Raw genomic sequence first — 19,927 nt, 5'->3', positions numbered from 1 at the left:
ATATGTGTATTCAACCGAGATTCAACTGTCTGAAAAGGGATTTTTTAATGGGGTGTCATTAAAAAATAAGGGTGTGGGGTTTTTGTTTTGGTTTTTTGTTTTGGTTTTTTGGGGTGGGGTTGAAATAATTAAAAATAAATAAGAACATGGAAATTGTTGTCTTCTCTCACATATGCTCTTTCTCTCTCTTCTTTCTACCCACTAACCTCCCCTCTCTGGTTCTCATCACCTGGACTCCTTCCTTTGATGTCATACCTTCTCAACTACCTCTCTACAAACCACAATGAAATAAATAGCCTTTATTGTATTTACCAGTGTAAGAGACCCTACGTGTGGGTGGAGCACAGAGGACGGCAGGACAGAGATCAGGTTTTATAAATGGGCTTTATTGCCACACTTTTCAGTCTAACAATAATATGCACAGACACACAACCGGCGTCTGGTTCAGGGTTGAGCTCCCTCTGCTCTCGCTCGCCCTCCTGATATAGGGCGCAGTCACTGGGAAGACACACAAACAGGTTAATTGCTCTCAGGTGACATGATTCTGCCACTTACCTTCCCTGACTCCGCCCTCCTGTCACAGACCGGCGCTTGACCACGCCCCCGCTGCCACAACCAGGATTTGAACTCACACCCTATAGAGCTGTAGTCCACAGTGTTTACCACTACACTGGTTAACATTGCAAACTTCCCCATACCCTAAAAAAAAAAAAAAACTAAAATTAAACTAACCTACTGTAACAAAAAGCTAACTGTCTCAAAACATACAAAAATTATAAATTTAACCTTGATTGAATCCTGTCTATATATTTAACCTAGGTAAAATGTGGCTCACCAGTTCAATCTAGGTTGAATACAGGTTTAACCTGAGAACAGATTTTACTTGCAACATGTATTCAGTTGTCTGGGAAGCGTGCCAAGGACTGCATTGTAGGTGGCTGATAAGTGGTGTCTCAGACCATCTCCTCTGTTCAGTGATGGTTGTTCCAGGTTGACGAAGATGGCTTCTTTTACTCTTCTTTCAAACCACTGGTTTTCTCTGGCTAAAATGAGTACATTGCAGTCCTGAAATGAATGTCTTTTGTTATTGAGATGAAGATAGACTTCAGAGTCCTGGCCTGAGAAACTGGCTCTCCTGTGTTGAGCCATGTGCCTGTGAAGTGGTTGTTTTGTTTCCCCAATATACAGGTCTGTGCATTCCTCATTGCACTGAATTGTATACACTATGTTGTCCTGTTTGTATCTGGGTATTCTGTCCTTGGGGTGGACCAGTTTCTGCCTCAGAGTGTTACTGGGTCTGAAATGTACTGGAATGTTGTGTTTGTAGAAGATCCTCCTGAGTTTCTCAGATAGTCCAGAAATGTAGGGAATGACAGTGTTCTTGTGTTTGTTGCTGTTTTCTTCCCTGTCTATTATGTTTCTTTTTCTGGTCTTGACAACCAGTAAAATAATTATTATTCATTATTCAGTGAATATTATTTATTATTCAATACTGGTTATCAGATTAACAGATTTAACTTTTCACATCCAGCTACTCATGAAAACACTGATATTACTCAATTCAGCTAGTTAATGATTTATGAGATGCCAAACACATTGGTGTGGATAATGGTATTAGTATAAAAGATGAAGCATTGGAAGCTGAAGTGCTCGAGTGTACCAGTGGTGTGGCCAGGAACTGATTTCAAGGACACCTTTCTGTTTTAGCCAGCATTATTTTTTTTTTCAACAGTTGGTGCTACAGTAGCTCTTCTGTGGGATTTGACCATATGGGCTAGCCTTCATGCCTCATGCAACTCAATAAGTCTTCGACACCCATGATCCTGTCACCGGTTCACCGGTTGTCCTTTGGATCCTTGGACTACTTTTGGTAGGTACTAACTACTGCATACTAGGAACACCCCACAAGATGTGCCATTTTGGAGGTGCTCAGACCCAGTCATCTAGCCATCACAACTTGGCCCTTGTCGAAGTCACTCAGATCCTTATGCTTGCCCATTTTTCCTGCTTCCAACATATCAACTTCAAGAACTGACTGTTCTCTTGTTGCCTAATATATCCCATCCCTTGACAGGTGCCACTCTAACAACATAATCAATGTAGTTCACTTCACATGTCAGTGTTTTTAATTTTATGGCTGATCAGTGTATGACACCAGTGACAATCAATACTTCCAGTGACTTCAAGTAATGGTGTCACGTTAAAGATCAAGAATATTGGTTATACATTGAACAAGAATTTCATTAGAGTCATAGTTCAATCACATATCAATCTACTCAAAATTTTTATCATTATTATGAGAAGAAAGTTGTTGTTTTTTTAAAATATTGCTCCAACACTGTCTCTGCTCACTGTCTTTCTTATCCACCTGAGTCTACTGTACTTCCTTCACGCAGATGGGTCATTTTCGACTGTTCCATTTCAACCTTTGAGTATCTATGGTTCTGCACATTGCATAATAATCAGTCATGGCTTAAATTAAAGAATACACATGGGCCATCAATTTCAGTCACTTAAACTCTTTTATTATCTTCATTTTAGATTCAATTTCAGAGCAGCAAAACAAAAAAGTCATAAAAATCATAAACCCCTATTATATTATTTTTTTATTTGATTTGCAGAGTGAAACTGGGTTTTGAGAGGCCCCGAAAAAAATATATACATTTCCTGATTCAACAACAACTTGGCAGAATGTGTATACATGTTGAAGTAAATAAGCAAAGGTTTACAAGTGTTACACAGCAGTTTTCATATGGTATCTTTAACCATTTCCAAGTGTTTCACAACCTATCCAAAACCTATATTCCAAATACTTTGCTTGAAATGGGCTGTTACTACATCTGACACCAGCCATGGGGAGTTAGGGTGTGCCCGAGGGGTGGGGGAGGGGGAAAGGGAGCTTTAGATGCTAAAACAATGAGACAGCAGGGTGCTTTTACACAGCAGCCTATCGCACCTCTATTTTCTTTGAAGGTGGCCAATATGCATGTCCTTTTAACTGGAACATGAGTACTACTGGCTCAAATAGTACTCACGTGAAAATGACCATCAAACAAGGAATATGATGTATTGGAGCCAAAAATTACTACACAGTCTTGCAGAAGACATTTGTGGCATTGAATATTTGGGCAAGTTTTTGAAAAAAAATATATTTTGTTGTGATCACTATGAGTTCAAGAAATTGATGCTTGTATGTCATGGGAAATGAAGATGCATGTTGTATTATTATATGAACAAACAAATAAACTACTAAACTGTCATCAGTTAAACTATTCAGTCTTGTCCTTTCGTTCTTTGGGTAGAAACTGATTTTTTTAATTGCAGAAAACTAGATATTCTGGCAACGATAATGTTTAAAATAGATGATTAGTTTGATGATGCATGAAAATTATGCACACAACCGGGGCACCGCTAGGGGGAGAAAGTTAGGATGATTCTAAGGGCCTGGCACTGACAGGGGGGCCTGTGAGGGATATTAATATTATTTTAATAGTACTGCCTTGTGTACGTTTTTGAAATAAAATATTACATTTCATCTGTAAAAATATGCAAATTATACATGGTTATGATTTGCTATAACATTTTTCTTGAATTATTTATGATATTGTCATTTCACCCCTCCACCCTTTTTACTAATGGTACAGTCTGATTCTGGGAGCTGGACACGTGAAATGTGTAGCTCCGTGTATGCACAGAGCTGTTAGCGCAGCTTAGATCAGCTGTCAGTTTTTCTATGTGCGCAACAGAGGTGTACATTCTAGAAGTTGCTAACAGTGTTCGTACAGGTCCTTAAAGTCCTAAAAAAATGAATTTGTAAAATTAAGTACTTAATTATCCATAAAATTGATGAAAATCTGTTAAAGTCACTAAAAGTCCTTAAAAATCAGGGGTTTTTTTCGTCTCCCTTCTAATAACACATTTTTAATTTCCGAAAACGCTGTTCCCGCTGCCCCGATTCGCGCAAACGACCCTGTTTCACAGGCGAACTGCACTAGCGGTCAGGGGCTGAACAAAGTGTATAGTGGCGACCCCTGGTGTCTGCTTTTGAGAATAGCCCGGAACCACGTGGAGCTGTTCGGGATCAGTCCCGAATAGGGTCACGTGACTACTTCGTATCAGCTCGGTCGCCCGCCATTGATGCGTATTAATGGAAACATGGATTAACAAAACATACGACTTTCAATCTGTCTATAACATGTATAGAAACATGCAGACTCATTAGAAAATTTATTCCATAACATAAGAATAGCAAGGGGGGGGGGGGGGGGGGGGGGGTTCTGGGCAATTTAATACTTTTAGTTTCAATTGTTCCTGAACAAAATGAAAATCTTGTGAAATAAATTTTACTCTAAATGGAATGTTCTTTATATTTTTTATTTTTAGCCACTAACCATTTCCTCACCCACCGTTGAGGTTTTCTTAAAATCGTTTTAAATATCAGACATATCAGGAATTGCTGCACTTGTTGCAAGATTTGGTCAAGAAAAGTCCTTTAACCTCCTAAGGCCCAAGCTGGTTTTTTACATGCATTTTTTATTTCTCTTTGCTATTTGGGCTTATTAGAACCTGATTAGAATAAAAACTAAGCATCATCTTTTGATAAGATGTACTTTTAGAGAAAAAGTATGTCCACATATGTGGATTCTTGTTCTGAATTTCTAAAAAGTGCTGTCCACGCATGTGACCACTAAGCCCTAGGAGGTTAAGAGTCATAAAGAAAACAAGCAGACGAAGTGTGGGAAAACAAGCAAGTGATTGTTACAATAGGTAATTTCACACCAGTGATATTCAGTTTTGGTCATTGGGTCCTTAAAAAATGAAAATTGGTCCTGAAAAGTCATTAAAAGTCATTAAAAAAGAAGCCTGAAAAACTGTGGGAACCCTGGCTAAGCAGGAGCAGGTGTGATAAATTATGAAGTCCGGATATCACACTGTGTGTAAAAAAAAATCACCTTTTTTCATAGGTATCTTTATTGTATAATTAAGTCTAGATGTTTTGCCATTGTTCATGTGTGGATTTGTCGATATTGTTAAGTATTTAACTTTAATATTTTGCACATTAGCTGTGGTCATAGATATCATTGCTATTGTTCATGTGTGGATTTATTGATACTGTTGCTAAGTATTTAACTTGAATATTTGAACATTTGCTGTGTTTTTTAATAAATGTGTAATGCCTAAAAGAAACCAAAAACACTTAGTGGATTTCTTGCAGTGCACTATGTAATTGTATCAAAAAACTAGTGTAGTTATTCATCAAGGCATACATTTGATCACATACAATAAGTCAATAACTGGAGGAAACAAAGGAATACATTTTGTAATCCTGATTATTGATGATGTTTGTTGGAGGGCTCTGGAGTATCCATAACGTGCATACAGAATGTTATAAATCCATACTGATACAGTGATGCATGCAATTTCTCTCAACACAAACATTTGGATTGAATGAACTCTATAGGCTACTGAGTGGCCTAATAATAGTTGCTCATAAAAGGGGGGGAAATATATATATATATATATATATCATCTCATTATCTCTAGCCACTTTATCCTTCTACAGGGTCGCAGGCAAGCTGGAGCCTATCCCAGCTGACTACGGGCGAAAGGCGGGGTACACCCTGGACAAGTCGCCAGGTCATCACAGGGCTGACACATAGACACAGACAACCATTCACACTCACATTCACACCTACGGTCAATTTAGAGTCACCAGTTAACCTAACCTGCATGTCTTTGGACTGTGGGGGAAACCGGAGCACCCGGAGGAAACCCACGCGGACATGGGGAGAACATGCAAACTCCACACAGAAAGGCCCTCGCCGGCCCCGGGGCTCGAACCCAGGACCTTCTTGCTGTGAGGCGACAGCGCTAACCACTACACCACCGTGCCGCCATATATATATATATAAAATGGAATTTTCATTTTAAGGCAACAGTCTATTCAGTCTAATTCTGACAGTTCTGCATTTAAAATGTTTATATACCAAATAATTGTATCACCTAAACTTGCTAGGTAGCTGATCACATGCATAGTAAAGTAGAAGTGCCAGCCAAAAACAGACTACAAATTCAGTTGCTTGAGCTTGAAAATTTTACTGGGGGGGCCCTAAATTGTAATCTTTCATAGGGCCCAAGATTTCTAGCGGCGCCCCTGCACACAACAGAGGGTTTTTCATTGATTGTTTTCTACTATAAGACAGGTGTATGATATTAGGTGTGTTTGTAGCAGTATTAGTGCTTTTGAAGGTGGTACACATTTTATAGTTATGTGTTATTTTGCTTTGTTGTTAGATTAATCGAAATAAGATTCATCCCTTTTGAGTTCGGTGGCGATCTCACCAGAGGGCGTTTCTGCATCAAGAGGGTCATCTTCTCCCTCACTCGGCAGCGGGTCCTGCTTTTCATCTGCTTCATTCTTCATGTGAAGTTTTTGTGTATTGACCACCTGAGGTCTGTCTTTCTTGTTAAGCTGTGTGTCACTTTCCTCTTGTTCTGTCTGAGTCTCAGCCAAATTAGCCTCTTTCACTTCAGGCTCTTCAAGTGCTTGTTGTTTTTCAGTAACATTAATTTCTTTATTTCCCATTAACACTGCACCTGCCTCAGAACGACTCTTTTTATTCGTCTCTACTTGTTCATTTCGAACTGTTTCTTTCTCTTTCGGCTGTGTGTCTTGAACCTTCTGATGCTCATTTTTCTCATTTAATTCTTTATGCTTCTCCACATTTTTCTCCACACCCTCCACTTGTATCTGTGTATCATTCGGTTCCTGTTGCTGATGCAGTTGTACAGCATTTTCTCTCTCCTGTGGCTCTTCAGCTGTTTTCTCGAATTCTATATTTCTGTCTTTGGATACAGTGGCTTCCTCTTGGGTGAGATTCTCATTGTTCACTTTTGTATTTTGATTCTCTGTTTGAATTTTAATCTCTTAGTTTTTATTTTCAGGTGATTTATTCTCTAATTTGAGATGACATTTTGTCCCAGGTAATTCTCCAGGCCCTATAAATATAAATTTATATGACTCACGTTGATAGACAGACAAATATATTGACTGATTGATTGAGTTAATCTTTCACACTCACCTATGGTTGCTTCTTCTTCTTCTTCTTCTTCTTCCTCCTGTGAAAATAGCAGACAATATAATTATATACAGTCCTGTGAAAAAGTCTTAGGTATATATAAAGAAATGCAGTAGACTAAAAACGGCTTAAAAATAATGAAAGGAAAGGTTTCAACATTTAAAAAAATACTTTAAACAGCAGTAAACCATAATAAATGAAACAAAGTCAATATTTGGTGTGAGACAACCTTTTGCTTTTAAAAAAAAATACAACCCCGATTCCAAAAAAGTTCGGACAAAGTACAAATTGTAAATAAAAATGGGATGCAATGATGTGGAAGTTTGAAAATTCCATATTTTATTCAGAATAGAACATAGATGACATATCAAATGTGTAAACTGAGAAAATGTATCATTTAAAGAGAAAAATTAGGTGATTTTAAATTTCATGACAACAACACATCTCAAAAAAGTTGGGACAAGGCCATGTTTACCACTGTGAGACATCCCCTTTTCTCTTTACAACAGTCTGTAAACGTCTGGGGACTGAGGAGACAAGTTGCTCAAGTTTAGGAATAGGAATGTTAACCCATTCTTGTCTAATGTAGGATTCTAGTTGCTCAACTGTCTTAGGTCTTTTTTGTCGTATCTTCCGTTTTATGATGCGCCAAATGTTTTCTATGGGTGAAAGATTTGGACTGCAGGCTGGCCAGTTCAGTACCCGGACCCTTCTTCTATGCAGCCATGATGCTGTAATTGATGCAGTATGTGGTTTGGCATTGTCATGTTGGGAAATGCAAGGTCTTCCCTGAAAGAGACGTCGTCTGGATGGGAGCATATGTTGCTCTAGAACCTGGATATACCTTTCAGCATTGACGGTGTCTTTCCAGATGTGTAAGCTGCCCATGCCACACGCACTAATGCAACCCCATACCATCAGAGATGCAGGCTTCTGAACTGAGCGCTGATAACAACTTGGGTCATCCTTCTCCTCTTTAGTCCGAATGACACGGCGTCCCTGATTTCCATAAAGAACTTCAAATTTTAATTCGTCTGACCAGAGAACAGTTTTCCACTTTGCCACAGTCCATTTTAAATGAGCCTTGGCCCAGAGAAGACGTCTGCGCTTCTGGATCATGTTTAGATACGGCTTCTTCATTGAACTATAGAGTTTTAGCTGGCAACGGCAGATGGCACGGTGAATTGGGTTCACAGATAATGTTCTCTGGAAATATTCCTGAGCCCATTTTATGATTTCCAATACAGAAGCATGCCTGTATGTGATGCAGTGCTGTCTAAGGGCCCGAAGATCACGGGCACCCAGTATGGTTTTCCGGCCTTGACCCTTATGCACAGAGATTCTTCCAGATTCTCTGAATCTTTTGATGATGATATGCACTGTAGATGATGATATGTTCAAACTCTTTGCAATTTTACTCCTTTCTGATATTGCTCCACTATTTGTCGGCACAGAATTAGGGGGATTGGTGATCCTCTTTCCATCTTTACTTCTGAGAGCCTCTGCCCCTCCAAGATGCTCTTTTTATACCCAGTCATGTTAATGACCTATTGCCAATTGACCTAATGAGTTGCAATTTGGTCCTCCAGCTGTTCCTTTTTTGTATCTTTAACTTTTCCAGCCTCTTCTTGCCTCTGTCCCAACTTTTTTGAGATGTGTTGCTGTCATGAAATTTCACATGAGCCAGTATTTGGCATGAAATTTCAAAATGTCTCACTTTCGACATTTAATATGTTGTCTATGTTCTATTGTGAATACAATATCAGTTTTTGAGATTTGTAAATTACTGCATTCCATTTTTATTTACAATTTGTACTTTGTCCCAACTTTTTTGGAATCGGGGTTGTAGTCTCAGGTACAATGAGTGCAGTTTTATAAGGAAATGAGCTGTACGTTTTACTGAGCATCTTGCAGAACCAGCCACAGTTCTTGGACACTCTGACTGTCACACTTACTTCTTAATTTTGCACCAAAACCCAGTAGCCTTCATTCTGTTTTCTTTTTTCATATGAAAAGTGCTCTCTTATATAATATGCTGCTCGGATACAAACATTCTTTGTCTGTAACATTTAATTATTTCCCAAAAAATGAACATTTGGAACTCTAAAATGACTCGATAATGTAGAAATCATAAAATAGAAAAAAATAAGGTGCCTAAGACTTATGCATATATATATATATATATATATATATATATATATATATATATATATATATATATACACAGTGGTGCTTGAAAGTTTGTGAACCCTTTAGAATTTTCTATATTTCTGCATAAATGTGACCTAAAATATCATCAGATTTTCACACAAGTCCTAAAAGTAGATAAAGAGAACCCAGTTAAACAAATGAGACACAAATATTATACTTGGTCATTTATTTATTGAGGAAAATGATTCAATATTACATATCTGTGAGTGGCAAAAGTATGTGAACCTTTGCTTTCAGTATCTGGTGTGACCCCCTTGTGCAGCAATAACTGCAACTAAACGTTTGCGATAACTGTTGATCAGTCCTGCACACCGGCTTGGAGGAATTTTAGCCCATTCCTCCATACAGAACAGCTTGAACTCTGGGATGTTGGTGGGTTTCCTCACATGAACTGCTCGCTTCAGGTCCTTCCACAACATTTCGATTGGATTAAGGTCAGGACTTTGACTTGGCCATTCCAAAACATTCACTTTATTCTTCTTTAACCATTCTTTGGTAGAACGACTTGTGTGCTTAGGGTCGTTGTCTTGCTGCATGACCCACCTTCTCTTGAGATTCAGTTCATGGACAGATGTCCTGACACTTTCCTTTAGAATTCGCTGGTATAATTCAGAATTCATTGTTCCATCAATGATGGCAAGCTGTCCTGGCCCAGATGCAGCAAAACAGGCCCAAACCATGATACTACCACCACCATGTTTCGCAGATGGGATAAGGTTCTTATGCTGGAATGCAGTGTTTTCCTTTCTCCAAACATGACGCTTCTCATTTAAACCAAAAAGTTCTATTTTGGTCTCATCCATCCACAAAACATTTTTCCAATAGTCTTCTGGCTTGTCCACATGATCTTTAGCAAACTGCAGATGAGCAGCAATGTTCTTTTTGGAGAGCAGTGGCTTTCTCCTTGCAACCCTGCCATGCACACCATTGTTGTTCAGTGTTCTCCTGATGGTGGACTCATGAACATTAACATTAGCCAATGTGAGAGAGGCCTTCAGTTGCTTAGAAGTTACCCTGGGGTCCTTTGTGACCTTGCCAACTATTACACGCCTTGCTCTTGGAGTGATCTTTGTCGCTTGACCACTCCTGGGGAGGGTAACAATGGTCTTGAATTTCCTCCATTTGTACACAATCTGCCTGACTGTGGATTGGTGGAGTCCAAACTCCTTAGAGATGGTTTTGTAACCTTTTCCAGCCTGATGAGCATCAACAACACTTTTTCTGAGGTCCTCAGAAATCTCCTTTGTTCGTGCCATGATACACTTCCACAAACATATGTTGTGAAGATCAGACTTTGATAGATCCCTGTTCTTTAAATAAAACAGGGTGCCCACTCACACCTGATTGTCATCCCATTGATTGAAAACACCTGACTCTAATTTCACCTTCAAATTAACTGCTAATCCTAGAGGTTCACATACTTTTGCCACTCACAGATATGTAATTTTGGATCATTTTCCTCAATAAATAAATGACCAAGTATAATATTTGTGTCTCATTTGTTTAACTGGGTTCTCTTTATCTACTTTTAGGACTTGTGTGAAAATCTGATGATGTTTTAGGTCATATTTATGCAGAAAGAAAGAAAATTCTAAAGGGTTCACAAACTTTCAAGCACCACTGTATATATATATATATATATATATATATATATATATATATATATATATATATATATATATATATAAACGTACATTGGGCAGAACTTGCTTTCTCATATGGATATGCAAAAATGTTAATTTTGTGAATTTCTCTCTTAGTTTAAGACCTGCCACATAAACACTTGTGTCAGGCTTATTATACTTTATTTGTGTCATCTGTACTTTTCTTGTCTATCCTGCTGCCACTAATGAATCCTTTAGTGGTGGGCCACCATGCACTTCTGATAGTGAATTATTTGTAGTAAACATACAGAGGAGATAGAAAAGCTTTCTTTCAGAACAAAATAGCAAAATTTCTTACCAAACCTAAAAATGACAGATTTTACACATACTCACTATAGGAAATCTTATAAAGACACATAATTATGCATAATGATAACAATCGGAATCAATCATGGGCACAAACTTCTTTGTTTTTTCACCCCACAATTTATCTTTTACCTGTTTGCACTGAGCGCCCTTCTGTTCCAGTGTCTCAGCCAGAGGTCTGTCTTTCTCCTGAATCTGCTTCTCTTTTTCCATCAGGTTTTGTTTACTGGTTTCTGGCTCTTTCCCCATGTTCTCCAGTTTTTTGTCTCTGTCTTTCATCTGTGTCTGATTTCCTTCTGACATCCTATTTGCTTTTCCCAATTCTTCTTTAACCTCCCTGAGCAGTGTGTCCTTCTCTTCCAGTGTCTTGTCTTTCTCCTGAAGCCATTTGTCTCTTTCCATTAGCTGTGTCTCTCTCTCAGTTAGAAGTCTCTCTTTCTCTTCAAGCTGTTTGGTTTTTTCTGTTAACTCAGTTTTCTGTTGCTCCACTATGATCATCTGCTCCTGTAGTTGTCTCTTCTTGTCCTGCAGCTCCTCTCCCAGTGTCTCCAGTTTATTTTTACTGGTTTCCAACTCTTTATCTGTCTTCTTCAGCTGGGTTTCTTTCTCACTCAGCAGTTTGTTCATATTCTCCAGCTGTGTGTTTTTCTCCTCCACGTGCTGCTGACTCTCTTCTAACTTCTTACTTGTTTCCTCCAATTCAATTTTTACCTGTCTGAGCTGTGTGTCCTTCTCTTCTAGTTTTGTGTTTTTCTCCTCCATGTGTCTCTGATTCTCTTTTAATTTCTTTCTCATTTCCTCCAATTCAGTTTTTATCTGTTTGAGCTGTGTGTCCTTCTCTTCCAGTGCTTGTGTATTTTCATGCAGAATTTTATCTTTGTCCTGAATCTGTTGCTTTTTTCCTTCTAACTCATTTTTCTCTAGTTTCAGTGCAGTCTTCATATTCTGTACTTCATTCTCCTTGTTCTGCAGCTCTTGTCCCAGTGTTTTCAGTTGTGAGTTTTTCCTCTCTATCTCATGAGTGGCATTTTGAAGGTTTTCATTTTTTTTCACTAACTCTGTATCTTTCTCAGAAAGAATCTTCTCATTATTCTCGACACATTTTTTTAAATCTTCCAGCTCTTCCTTTCCCTTAGATATTTTGTTCTGCCACGCCTCACACATTTTCTCCAGTTTCTCCAGTTTTGTTTGTGCCTCCTGTAAGTGTTCGTATTTCAGGTTCGGCTGTTGATCTCTGTTGTGTTGAGTTCTTTCTCTTTCTCTTGTTTCTTCAGGAAGTCTGTCTTTTTCCTTGTTGGTTTTATCTCTGTTTCTCAGTTCTGTAGCTGAGAAAATGTATGCAAAACATACACATATACACAAACAGATTGATTGATTGATTGATTGATTGATTGATTGATTGATTGATTGATTGATTGATTTTTTTTACATTACTAGCTCAGTCAACTTAGCTATAAGAAACAAAATCTGTCACACTCACCTGATGTTACACCTTCTTCTTGCTTGTTCAGTTTTGTACATCGTCCTTTCACCTGTTAAAATAGTGAAAGACTTTAATGTGCAGGCCTAAACAGGCCTGGGGTAAATGTTACTTGTTTGCTGGACCTCAAGCTGCTGCATAAAACAGTGTCATGTGCATTTCACACACTCTAAAATCAACTGTGCTGATGAATTACTGTAGTAAAGATAACAGTGCTCTTTGTGCATGTAGTAGTAGTAGTCATAGAAGTAGTAGTAGTAGGAGTAGTTGTAGTCTACATGATATAATAAATCCAGAAATGTAGGTTTATTCCTCTACACAGTTGTTCTGTGCTGATTACACATCAATTCACAAATATCGATACCTGCAAGTGCTTGTACATCCTATAGGCAGATAAAATAACAGATGTCATACATGCCTTTTTTTTTTGGTCACACCTTAACCTTGAATCATGACTGACTTTACTGAGCATAATACATAATATTTTCTGAAATAAATAAAATTAGTACCTGAGATTTAATAGCAGTTATGATTTTGGACAGTGATTCACGATTCTTGGGACACTGCAGTAATCCAATATCTTCATAGAACAGACAGTCAGCTACAATCGTATTCTTTCTGTTTACAGCTCTGCTGCTGTCTGGTACAACACACTCTGGATCAAACGTGTAATGGATCACCACCAGGACAGCAGGTTTGATATCTGTAAAAACATACCAAACATTTACTCACTATATGTGATAATTCACCAGATATAATACATTGTTTTTAAGATTTTGTGAATACTTGAATTATTGTGCAGCATTTTCACTGCTGCTTCAATTTCAGTTCCAGCTTGTGACACAACAGGGCAGAAAACCAGAATGAAGTCACACTCATCCTCTGTAGACACCTCCTGCAGTCGTATTTGTTTATGAAGATGATCGAGGATATCCTTGTGGGCATTCAGTGTCTTTCTAGTTCTATAAACCAAATACTTATAGGTTTCTGTGAACAAACAGTTTATTATTGATTACTTAAAGAGAAATGATATTTTTAACAATTCACAGCTGTTATACATTGAAGTAGGTAATTTATTTCTAAACCAACGACAGTTTTTATGAATGTCTACACTTTAATAATGCACACTGGTACATGATTCTTAATAACGAAATTTCGTTTCATTCATGCCTAAGCCATTGGTGATAAAACAGTCACAGTATTCCACCTCCAGCACAAATGTCCCATGTCATATTTCACTAATATTATTTTTTTAAATGATTAATCATTATTACAATTGACAGAATCAGGGCAAACCTTTGAGGAAACCACAATGTCTCTGTTTAAAATGCAAACAGCCAGAGATAGAGCAAAATGTCTATGGAAGCGTGATACATTTATTTAGGTTTACTTTCTGTAGAAAAGCCAAAGAATCAACTGTATTAAATAGCTATGCCAGCCGACCAAGGCTCAGCCAACAGGTTTACAAATAGGACTGAATTATATCAAAATTCATAGCAATATAGCTAAAGATACATGTGTTGCTAACAGAGAGAGAAAAGGGCAGAGCTGTAAAGTAGAATGCAAGTTGTCCTCATTTATTCACATTAATCTCAGGCTAATCTAGTTGAGCATCTAAACAGACATGAGTTCAGCAGTAGTGACTCAATAGTTAAAGCTCTGGGCTACTGATCACAAGGCCCCAGCACTGCCAAGCTGCCACTGTTGGGCTCTTTAGCAAAGCCCTTAACCCTCTCTGCTCCAAAGGCTCCATATCATGGCTGACCCTGCACTGACCCCAACTTCCTAACAAACTGGGACATGCAAAGAAAATAATTTTACTGTGCTATAAAGTATACATGACAAATAACGGCTTCTTCTTCAGAAGATTTCTCTCATGTTCTTTGTCTGGTGAGAACCTTGTACAGGATGGAGACAAGATTCTGGCCAAACAGAAAGGAGAGGGAGGAAAATTTTCTTGAAAGAAAGGACCATTTTTACATTTAGTTTATATTACTTTCGCATCTTATACTCACTACGATCTTCTCCTATTTTTGCAGACGGAGAATTCTTTCCTGCCTGAAATAAAAAATATGGTCATAAACCCAGTCAGATACAAGTGCAGACAGCCTTTATAAACAACTGACAAACAAACAAAAGACAGGAAAAGAAATGATTACTAGACAAAGGCAGGGCAAAGAAGGACAAAGAAAATTCAACATGAACACAAAATGATTGGCAGTTGGTAAAACAAAAAAAACCATCTGGTGTGCAGAGGGTCTGCAGGCTGAAACACTTTGTTGCATGCGAGAGATCAGATGAGAATAACCTGAATGCTCTGAGCAGACAGGAAGTCTATAGTAACTCAAATAAGCACTCTGTACAACCATGGTGAGCAGAAAAGTATCTCAGAACACTCAACACATTGAACCTTGAGGTGGATGAGCTATGACAGTAGAAGACCACATCAGGGTTCACATCTGTCAGCCAAGAACAAGAATCTGAGGCTGAACACAGTAGAAACACACTGAAACTGGAAAATGACCAGGTGATTTTTTTTTACCCTCCTAATCTTCAACTGTCCAGTTTGGCTGAGCCTGTGCCCATGATAGCCTCGGATTCTTGTTTTTGGCTGACAGGAGTGGGACCCAATGTGGTCTCATGCATGCTGAGATGGTTTTCTGCTCACCATGGTTGTAAAGAGTGATTATTGGAGTTACGATATCCTTCCTGGCGGCTCAAACCAATCTGGCCATTTTCCTCTGACCTCTCTTCCAACAAGCCATTTCCACCGACTCCAATTGTCACTCACTCAATGTTTTTTGCACCATTCTGTTTAAACACTAGAGACTGTTATGAGTGAAATTCTTAGATGATCAGCAGTTTCTGAAATACTTAAACCAGCCCATCTGGTATCAACAACCATGCTACGATCAAAGTCACACAGATCACACTTTTTCTTCATTCTGATGTTTGATATGAATATTAACTGAAGCTCTTTGCCGGAACCTGTATGATTTTAGAAACAGCATTGTGCTGCTGCCACATGATTGGCTGATTAGATAACTACAAGAATGTGCAGTTGTACAGGTATTCCTAATAAAGTGGACTGTGATTGTAGTGCTACATAAACAGTCCTGGTTGTGATTATTACATTTATCACTGCAAATGTGGCTGAGTTAAACAAAATGACTTCTATCCTTACTATTCTAGCTGCTTTTAAAATAGCACTTGATCCAGCACATCTTATTCTCAGCAGCTTTTCATGTCCTGAGAGTTGTGCACAAGTTAATGAAGCCACAAGACAGGAAATCAAGGTCATGAAATCAGTGTGCACATAGGGTGTATTATAATTTATCATGCTTTTAATTTGTTGTTTTGAATTGCTAAAATTAATAAAATATCAATTTTTGGTTCAATAATCAGTGTGATCTTCCATAAAGAGATTATGCCACTGGTTTAATGGTAAGCTGACTGAGCACTCATGCGTTATACTTACAGCTCATTTTAATTTTAATTCATAATATTACCCATTAAAACATTAATTTTCAAGATAAGCAATGTCTCTAAGATGCTGTCTCATCCAATGTCCTCTGTTGTACCTTTTCATAAATATTAAATGAACAATACTGTTGTCAAAATGATATACTTAACATTGCCCTCAAATGACATTCGAGAAATATTTGAGTGTCAAAACATAAATTTGCAGGACATATTGCGGTTTCATTAAACTATCAGACAGTGGCACTGCAATTAATATTAGCCCCACACTTCAAAATACTTAAAATAGTCTTCTTAAGCGTGTAGTTAGAGTTCTGAGGTCTGAATACTGATCAGCAATTTCAGCACAAAAATGTAATAACAAATGCAGACGTGCACCTTATAGATGTTGTGTTTGTTGAGTCGTTTACTTGTTATGGTAACTTTCAGCATGACATTTGTTCTGTGCATTTATTAATTGAAACAGAGCATTTGTTGAAAATGTCTCTATTAAAACATGTGATAAGAATATTTTTTTCAGCCATTACCATTACAGAGATAAGAAAGTACAGTTATATACTTACCCATGAGAGTAGCCCTGTAATGGTGGGAATATTAATATATCAGTCATGGTGAATACACTGAACACACTGTTATTACTTGGAAAATTAATTTCACTTTGTTGTGATGATGAGTGGTATGGCATATACACCAACCAGCCAAAACATTAAAACCACCTGCCTAATATTGTGTACGAACCCCTTGTGCCATCAAAACAGTGCTGACCTATCATGGCTTGGACTCCACAAGACATCTGAAGGTGTGCTGTGGTATTTGGCACCAAGACAGCAGCAGAACTTTTAACACCTATAAGTTCCAGGTTGGGGTCTCTGTGCATTAGACTTGTTTGTCCAGCACATCCCAGAAATGTTCAATCGAATTTAAATCTGGGGAATTTGGAGGCCAAATCAACACCTTGAACTGTTTGTCAGTTGTTGCAGTGTGGCAGGGCGCATTATCCTGCTGAAAGAGGCCACTGCCATAAGGGACTACTGTTGCCATGCAGGGTGAACTTGCTCTGCAACAGTGTTTAGGTAGGTGGTAGGTGTCAAAGTAATATCCACATGAATGCCAGGACTCAAGGTTTCCCAGCAGAACATTGTCCAGAGCATCACACTGCCTCCACTGGCTTGTCTTCTCCCCATAGTGCATCCTGCTGCCATCTCTTCCCCAGGTAAGCAACATACATACACACATCAGTCCACAGGATGCAAAATAAAACGTGATTCAGTAAACCAGGCCACCTTCGCCCCTTGCTCCATGGTCCAATTCAGATACTCACATGTCCATTGTAAGTGTTTTTGACAGAGGACAGAGGTCAGCTTGGGCACTCTGACCAATCTGCTACTATGTGGCCCCATACACAGCATTCTACAATGCATTATGTGTTCTGACACCTTTCTATCATAGCCAGAATTAACTTTTTTTTTTAGCAATTTGTGCTACAGTAACTCCTCTATGGGATCAGACCAGATGGGTTGGCTGTCAATGAGCCTTGAGCGCCCATGACTCTGTTCCCAGTTCACTGGTTGTTCTTCCTTGGACCACTTTTGGTAGGCACTAACCACTGCATACTGGGAACACCCTACAAGACCTGCTGTTTTGGAGATGCTCAGACACAATCATCTTGTCATCACAATTTGGCCCTTGTCAAAGTCACTTGGATCCTCACGCTTGCCTATTTTTCCTCTAAACACATCAACTTTGAGAATTAACCCACCCCATGATAGACCAGTACACTGTAAAACCCGATAAGGTCACTGAGCTCAAAAATTTTATTGAAACCAATTACCTAAAAATTTTTGAGGTACGTAAGTAACTTAAATTTTTTAAGGTAAGATTTCTTAAAAATTACACTATAGTTACACTTACTTGTAATTTTTAAGAAATCTTACCTTAAAAAATTTAAGTTACTTACCTCAAAAATTTTTACGTAATCGGTTTCAATAAAATTTTTGAGCTCAGTGACCTTATCGGGTTTTACAGTCTATCATGAGATAATCAAAATTATCCACTTCACCTGTCAGTGGTTTTAATGTTATGTCTGATTGGTGTATCTTCCTATGTTGAGAACAGAGATCAGTACAGCAATCGACACATTAATTTTGCAGGTTTTCACCAAAAAATGTACACCAACATATAAAACCAAAAGCAATGTGGAAGCACCATTCTGTAATTCTTACACTTTTCTAGTACTAGCACTTAGTACTTCACATTTGCATCAGGTGATGGCGCTGTAAATGATCTGACATGTTCACACAGTTCTGATTATGCACAACTTACTCCCAAACTATCACATAGTGTGCTATTTATTTAGTCTTGCTTATATTATGAGATGCTTTAGATGAAAATAAAAAAAATATGTCCAGTTGAGTTATGTGGCTGTTTCTTATATTTAGTCAATAAAAGTTAGTCTTTTACCTTGATAAGAAATTTTTATACAGATCAAGACAATAAATACACTGGACAAAAAATTTTGTTTTGTAGTGCACTGATTCAGTGAATTTCGCACATATAAACACATTCTCTAGAAGATCATCTTCGATTGCCTGGCTAACAGCTGATAAAACCCTCTCACTGCAAATGTCATATTCAGTTTTAATGACTTAATTTCATTTTTTTAAATTAGCCACCAATATATTTTAATCTATATTAAGGTAGTATATTCAACGTACATGGGATTCCAGTTGCCATTTTGATCTTTTGTGTTTGGTTCAGCCTAGAGAGAGAGAGAGAGAGAGAGAGAGAGAGCAGGAAAACACAAAATCTAGTCATCTCATGATACAAAAATACACATACAGTATAGAGAAACGCATTCTATATATTTAATATCTAAGACATGACTTCATATTATATTTTAGTGTATTATTTAGTCTTCCTACCTTTGCTGCGTCTCATGAATCCTAAACCACTTTCGCTTTCATTTCAGTGGCTGACTCAATCTTTTGAGCTAAGAGAGAGCTCCGCCTCTCCTCTCTCTGAGCTCCGCCTCTCCCCTCTCTGAGCCACGCCCCTCCCCCTTCCCCCTTCCTGCTGTCGCACAGGATTTTCACTTTCAAGGGCCTGCATACATTATATCTACTATTTCAAAAACTTTTTTGCTTTAGACAAGACTCAGCTAAATAATGTAAGTTATCATTAATAGATCTCCATTTCTCTCACAACGATTAGACAGGAGTTAAGAACTATGAAAAATTTATGAATTATTTGGTGGCCTATTTCAAACTTCTTTCAACATCGAAAAGTATTTTCAATGTTGAAAATACTTATCAAAAGTGATATGCTGTAAATATTAAGCATATAGACCAATCACAGTGCTGTTATTACTGTACACTACACTGAAGTGTGCACTTTCCATATCCTGCATAGGCTGATGATGATAAGGGCACAAAAAAAAGAAAATTTTGTTTTTAACATTCTGGGAGGGAGAACAGAGGGATATCGAAGCAAGATCTATAATAGGCCTCTATACGTAATATGTGTTGTGGTCCTGCCATTAATTTGTCCATTGTTTTAGTTCAATTCAACTGAAATAGTAGAAAGAAAACCACAAGAAACTGCAGCTGTCATGGAACGTCATTTTATTCACCGTCTTTGCTGTAATGTGTTTTCCATGGTTAACCTTTACAAATCATCTCCAGCATGTCCACTATCAAAATACAAAATGT

The 19,927-nt window shown here is 38.0% G+C and overlaps 1 protein-coding gene across 4 annotated transcripts; it reads right to left on the bottom strand.

Annotated features, from left to right (window-relative positions):
- Positions 1 to 482: 482 nt before the first annotated feature.
- On the bottom strand, positions 483 to 19,205 carry LOC132875822 (interaptin-like). 4 transcript variants are annotated; one of them, XM_060912920.1, is made up of 10 exons: positions 19,142 to 19,205; positions 18,935 to 18,978; positions 16,784 to 16,797; positions 14,756 to 14,798; positions 13,527 to 13,727; positions 13,250 to 13,443; positions 12,741 to 12,792; positions 11,393 to 12,585; positions 7,083 to 7,119; positions 483 to 699 (listed from the first exon to the last, which is right to left on the bottom strand). In XM_060912920.1, exons 2-10 carry the CDS (start codon positions 18,951 to 18,953, stop codon positions 629 to 631), a joined length of 1,824 nt encoding a protein of 607 aa, XP_060768903.1. In that variant the 5' UTR covers positions 18,954 to 18,978; positions 19,142 to 19,205; the 3' UTR covers positions 483 to 628. The 4 variants fall into 4 exon arrangements, with proteins under 4 accessions (XP_060768903.1, XP_060768902.1, XP_060768900.1 ...); XM_060912919.1 differs by lacking the exon at positions 483 to 699 and adding an exon at positions 5,715 to 6,999; XM_060912917.1 differs by lacking the exon at positions 483 to 699 and having other exon boundaries at positions 5,715 to 7,119.
- Between the last annotated feature and the right edge of the window lie 722 nt (positions 19,206 to 19,927).

This window comes from Neoarius graeffei, chromosome 28 (genome assembly GCF_027579695.1).
Source record: "Neoarius graeffei isolate fNeoGra1 chromosome 28, fNeoGra1.pri, whole genome shotgun sequence".
Taxonomy (NCBI): Eukaryota; Metazoa; Chordata; class Actinopteri; order Siluriformes; family Ariidae; genus Neoarius; species Neoarius graeffei.
The sequence above is the reverse complement of the archived record's forward strand: the minus strand, read 5'-3'. Positions and strand labels throughout refer to the sequence as shown.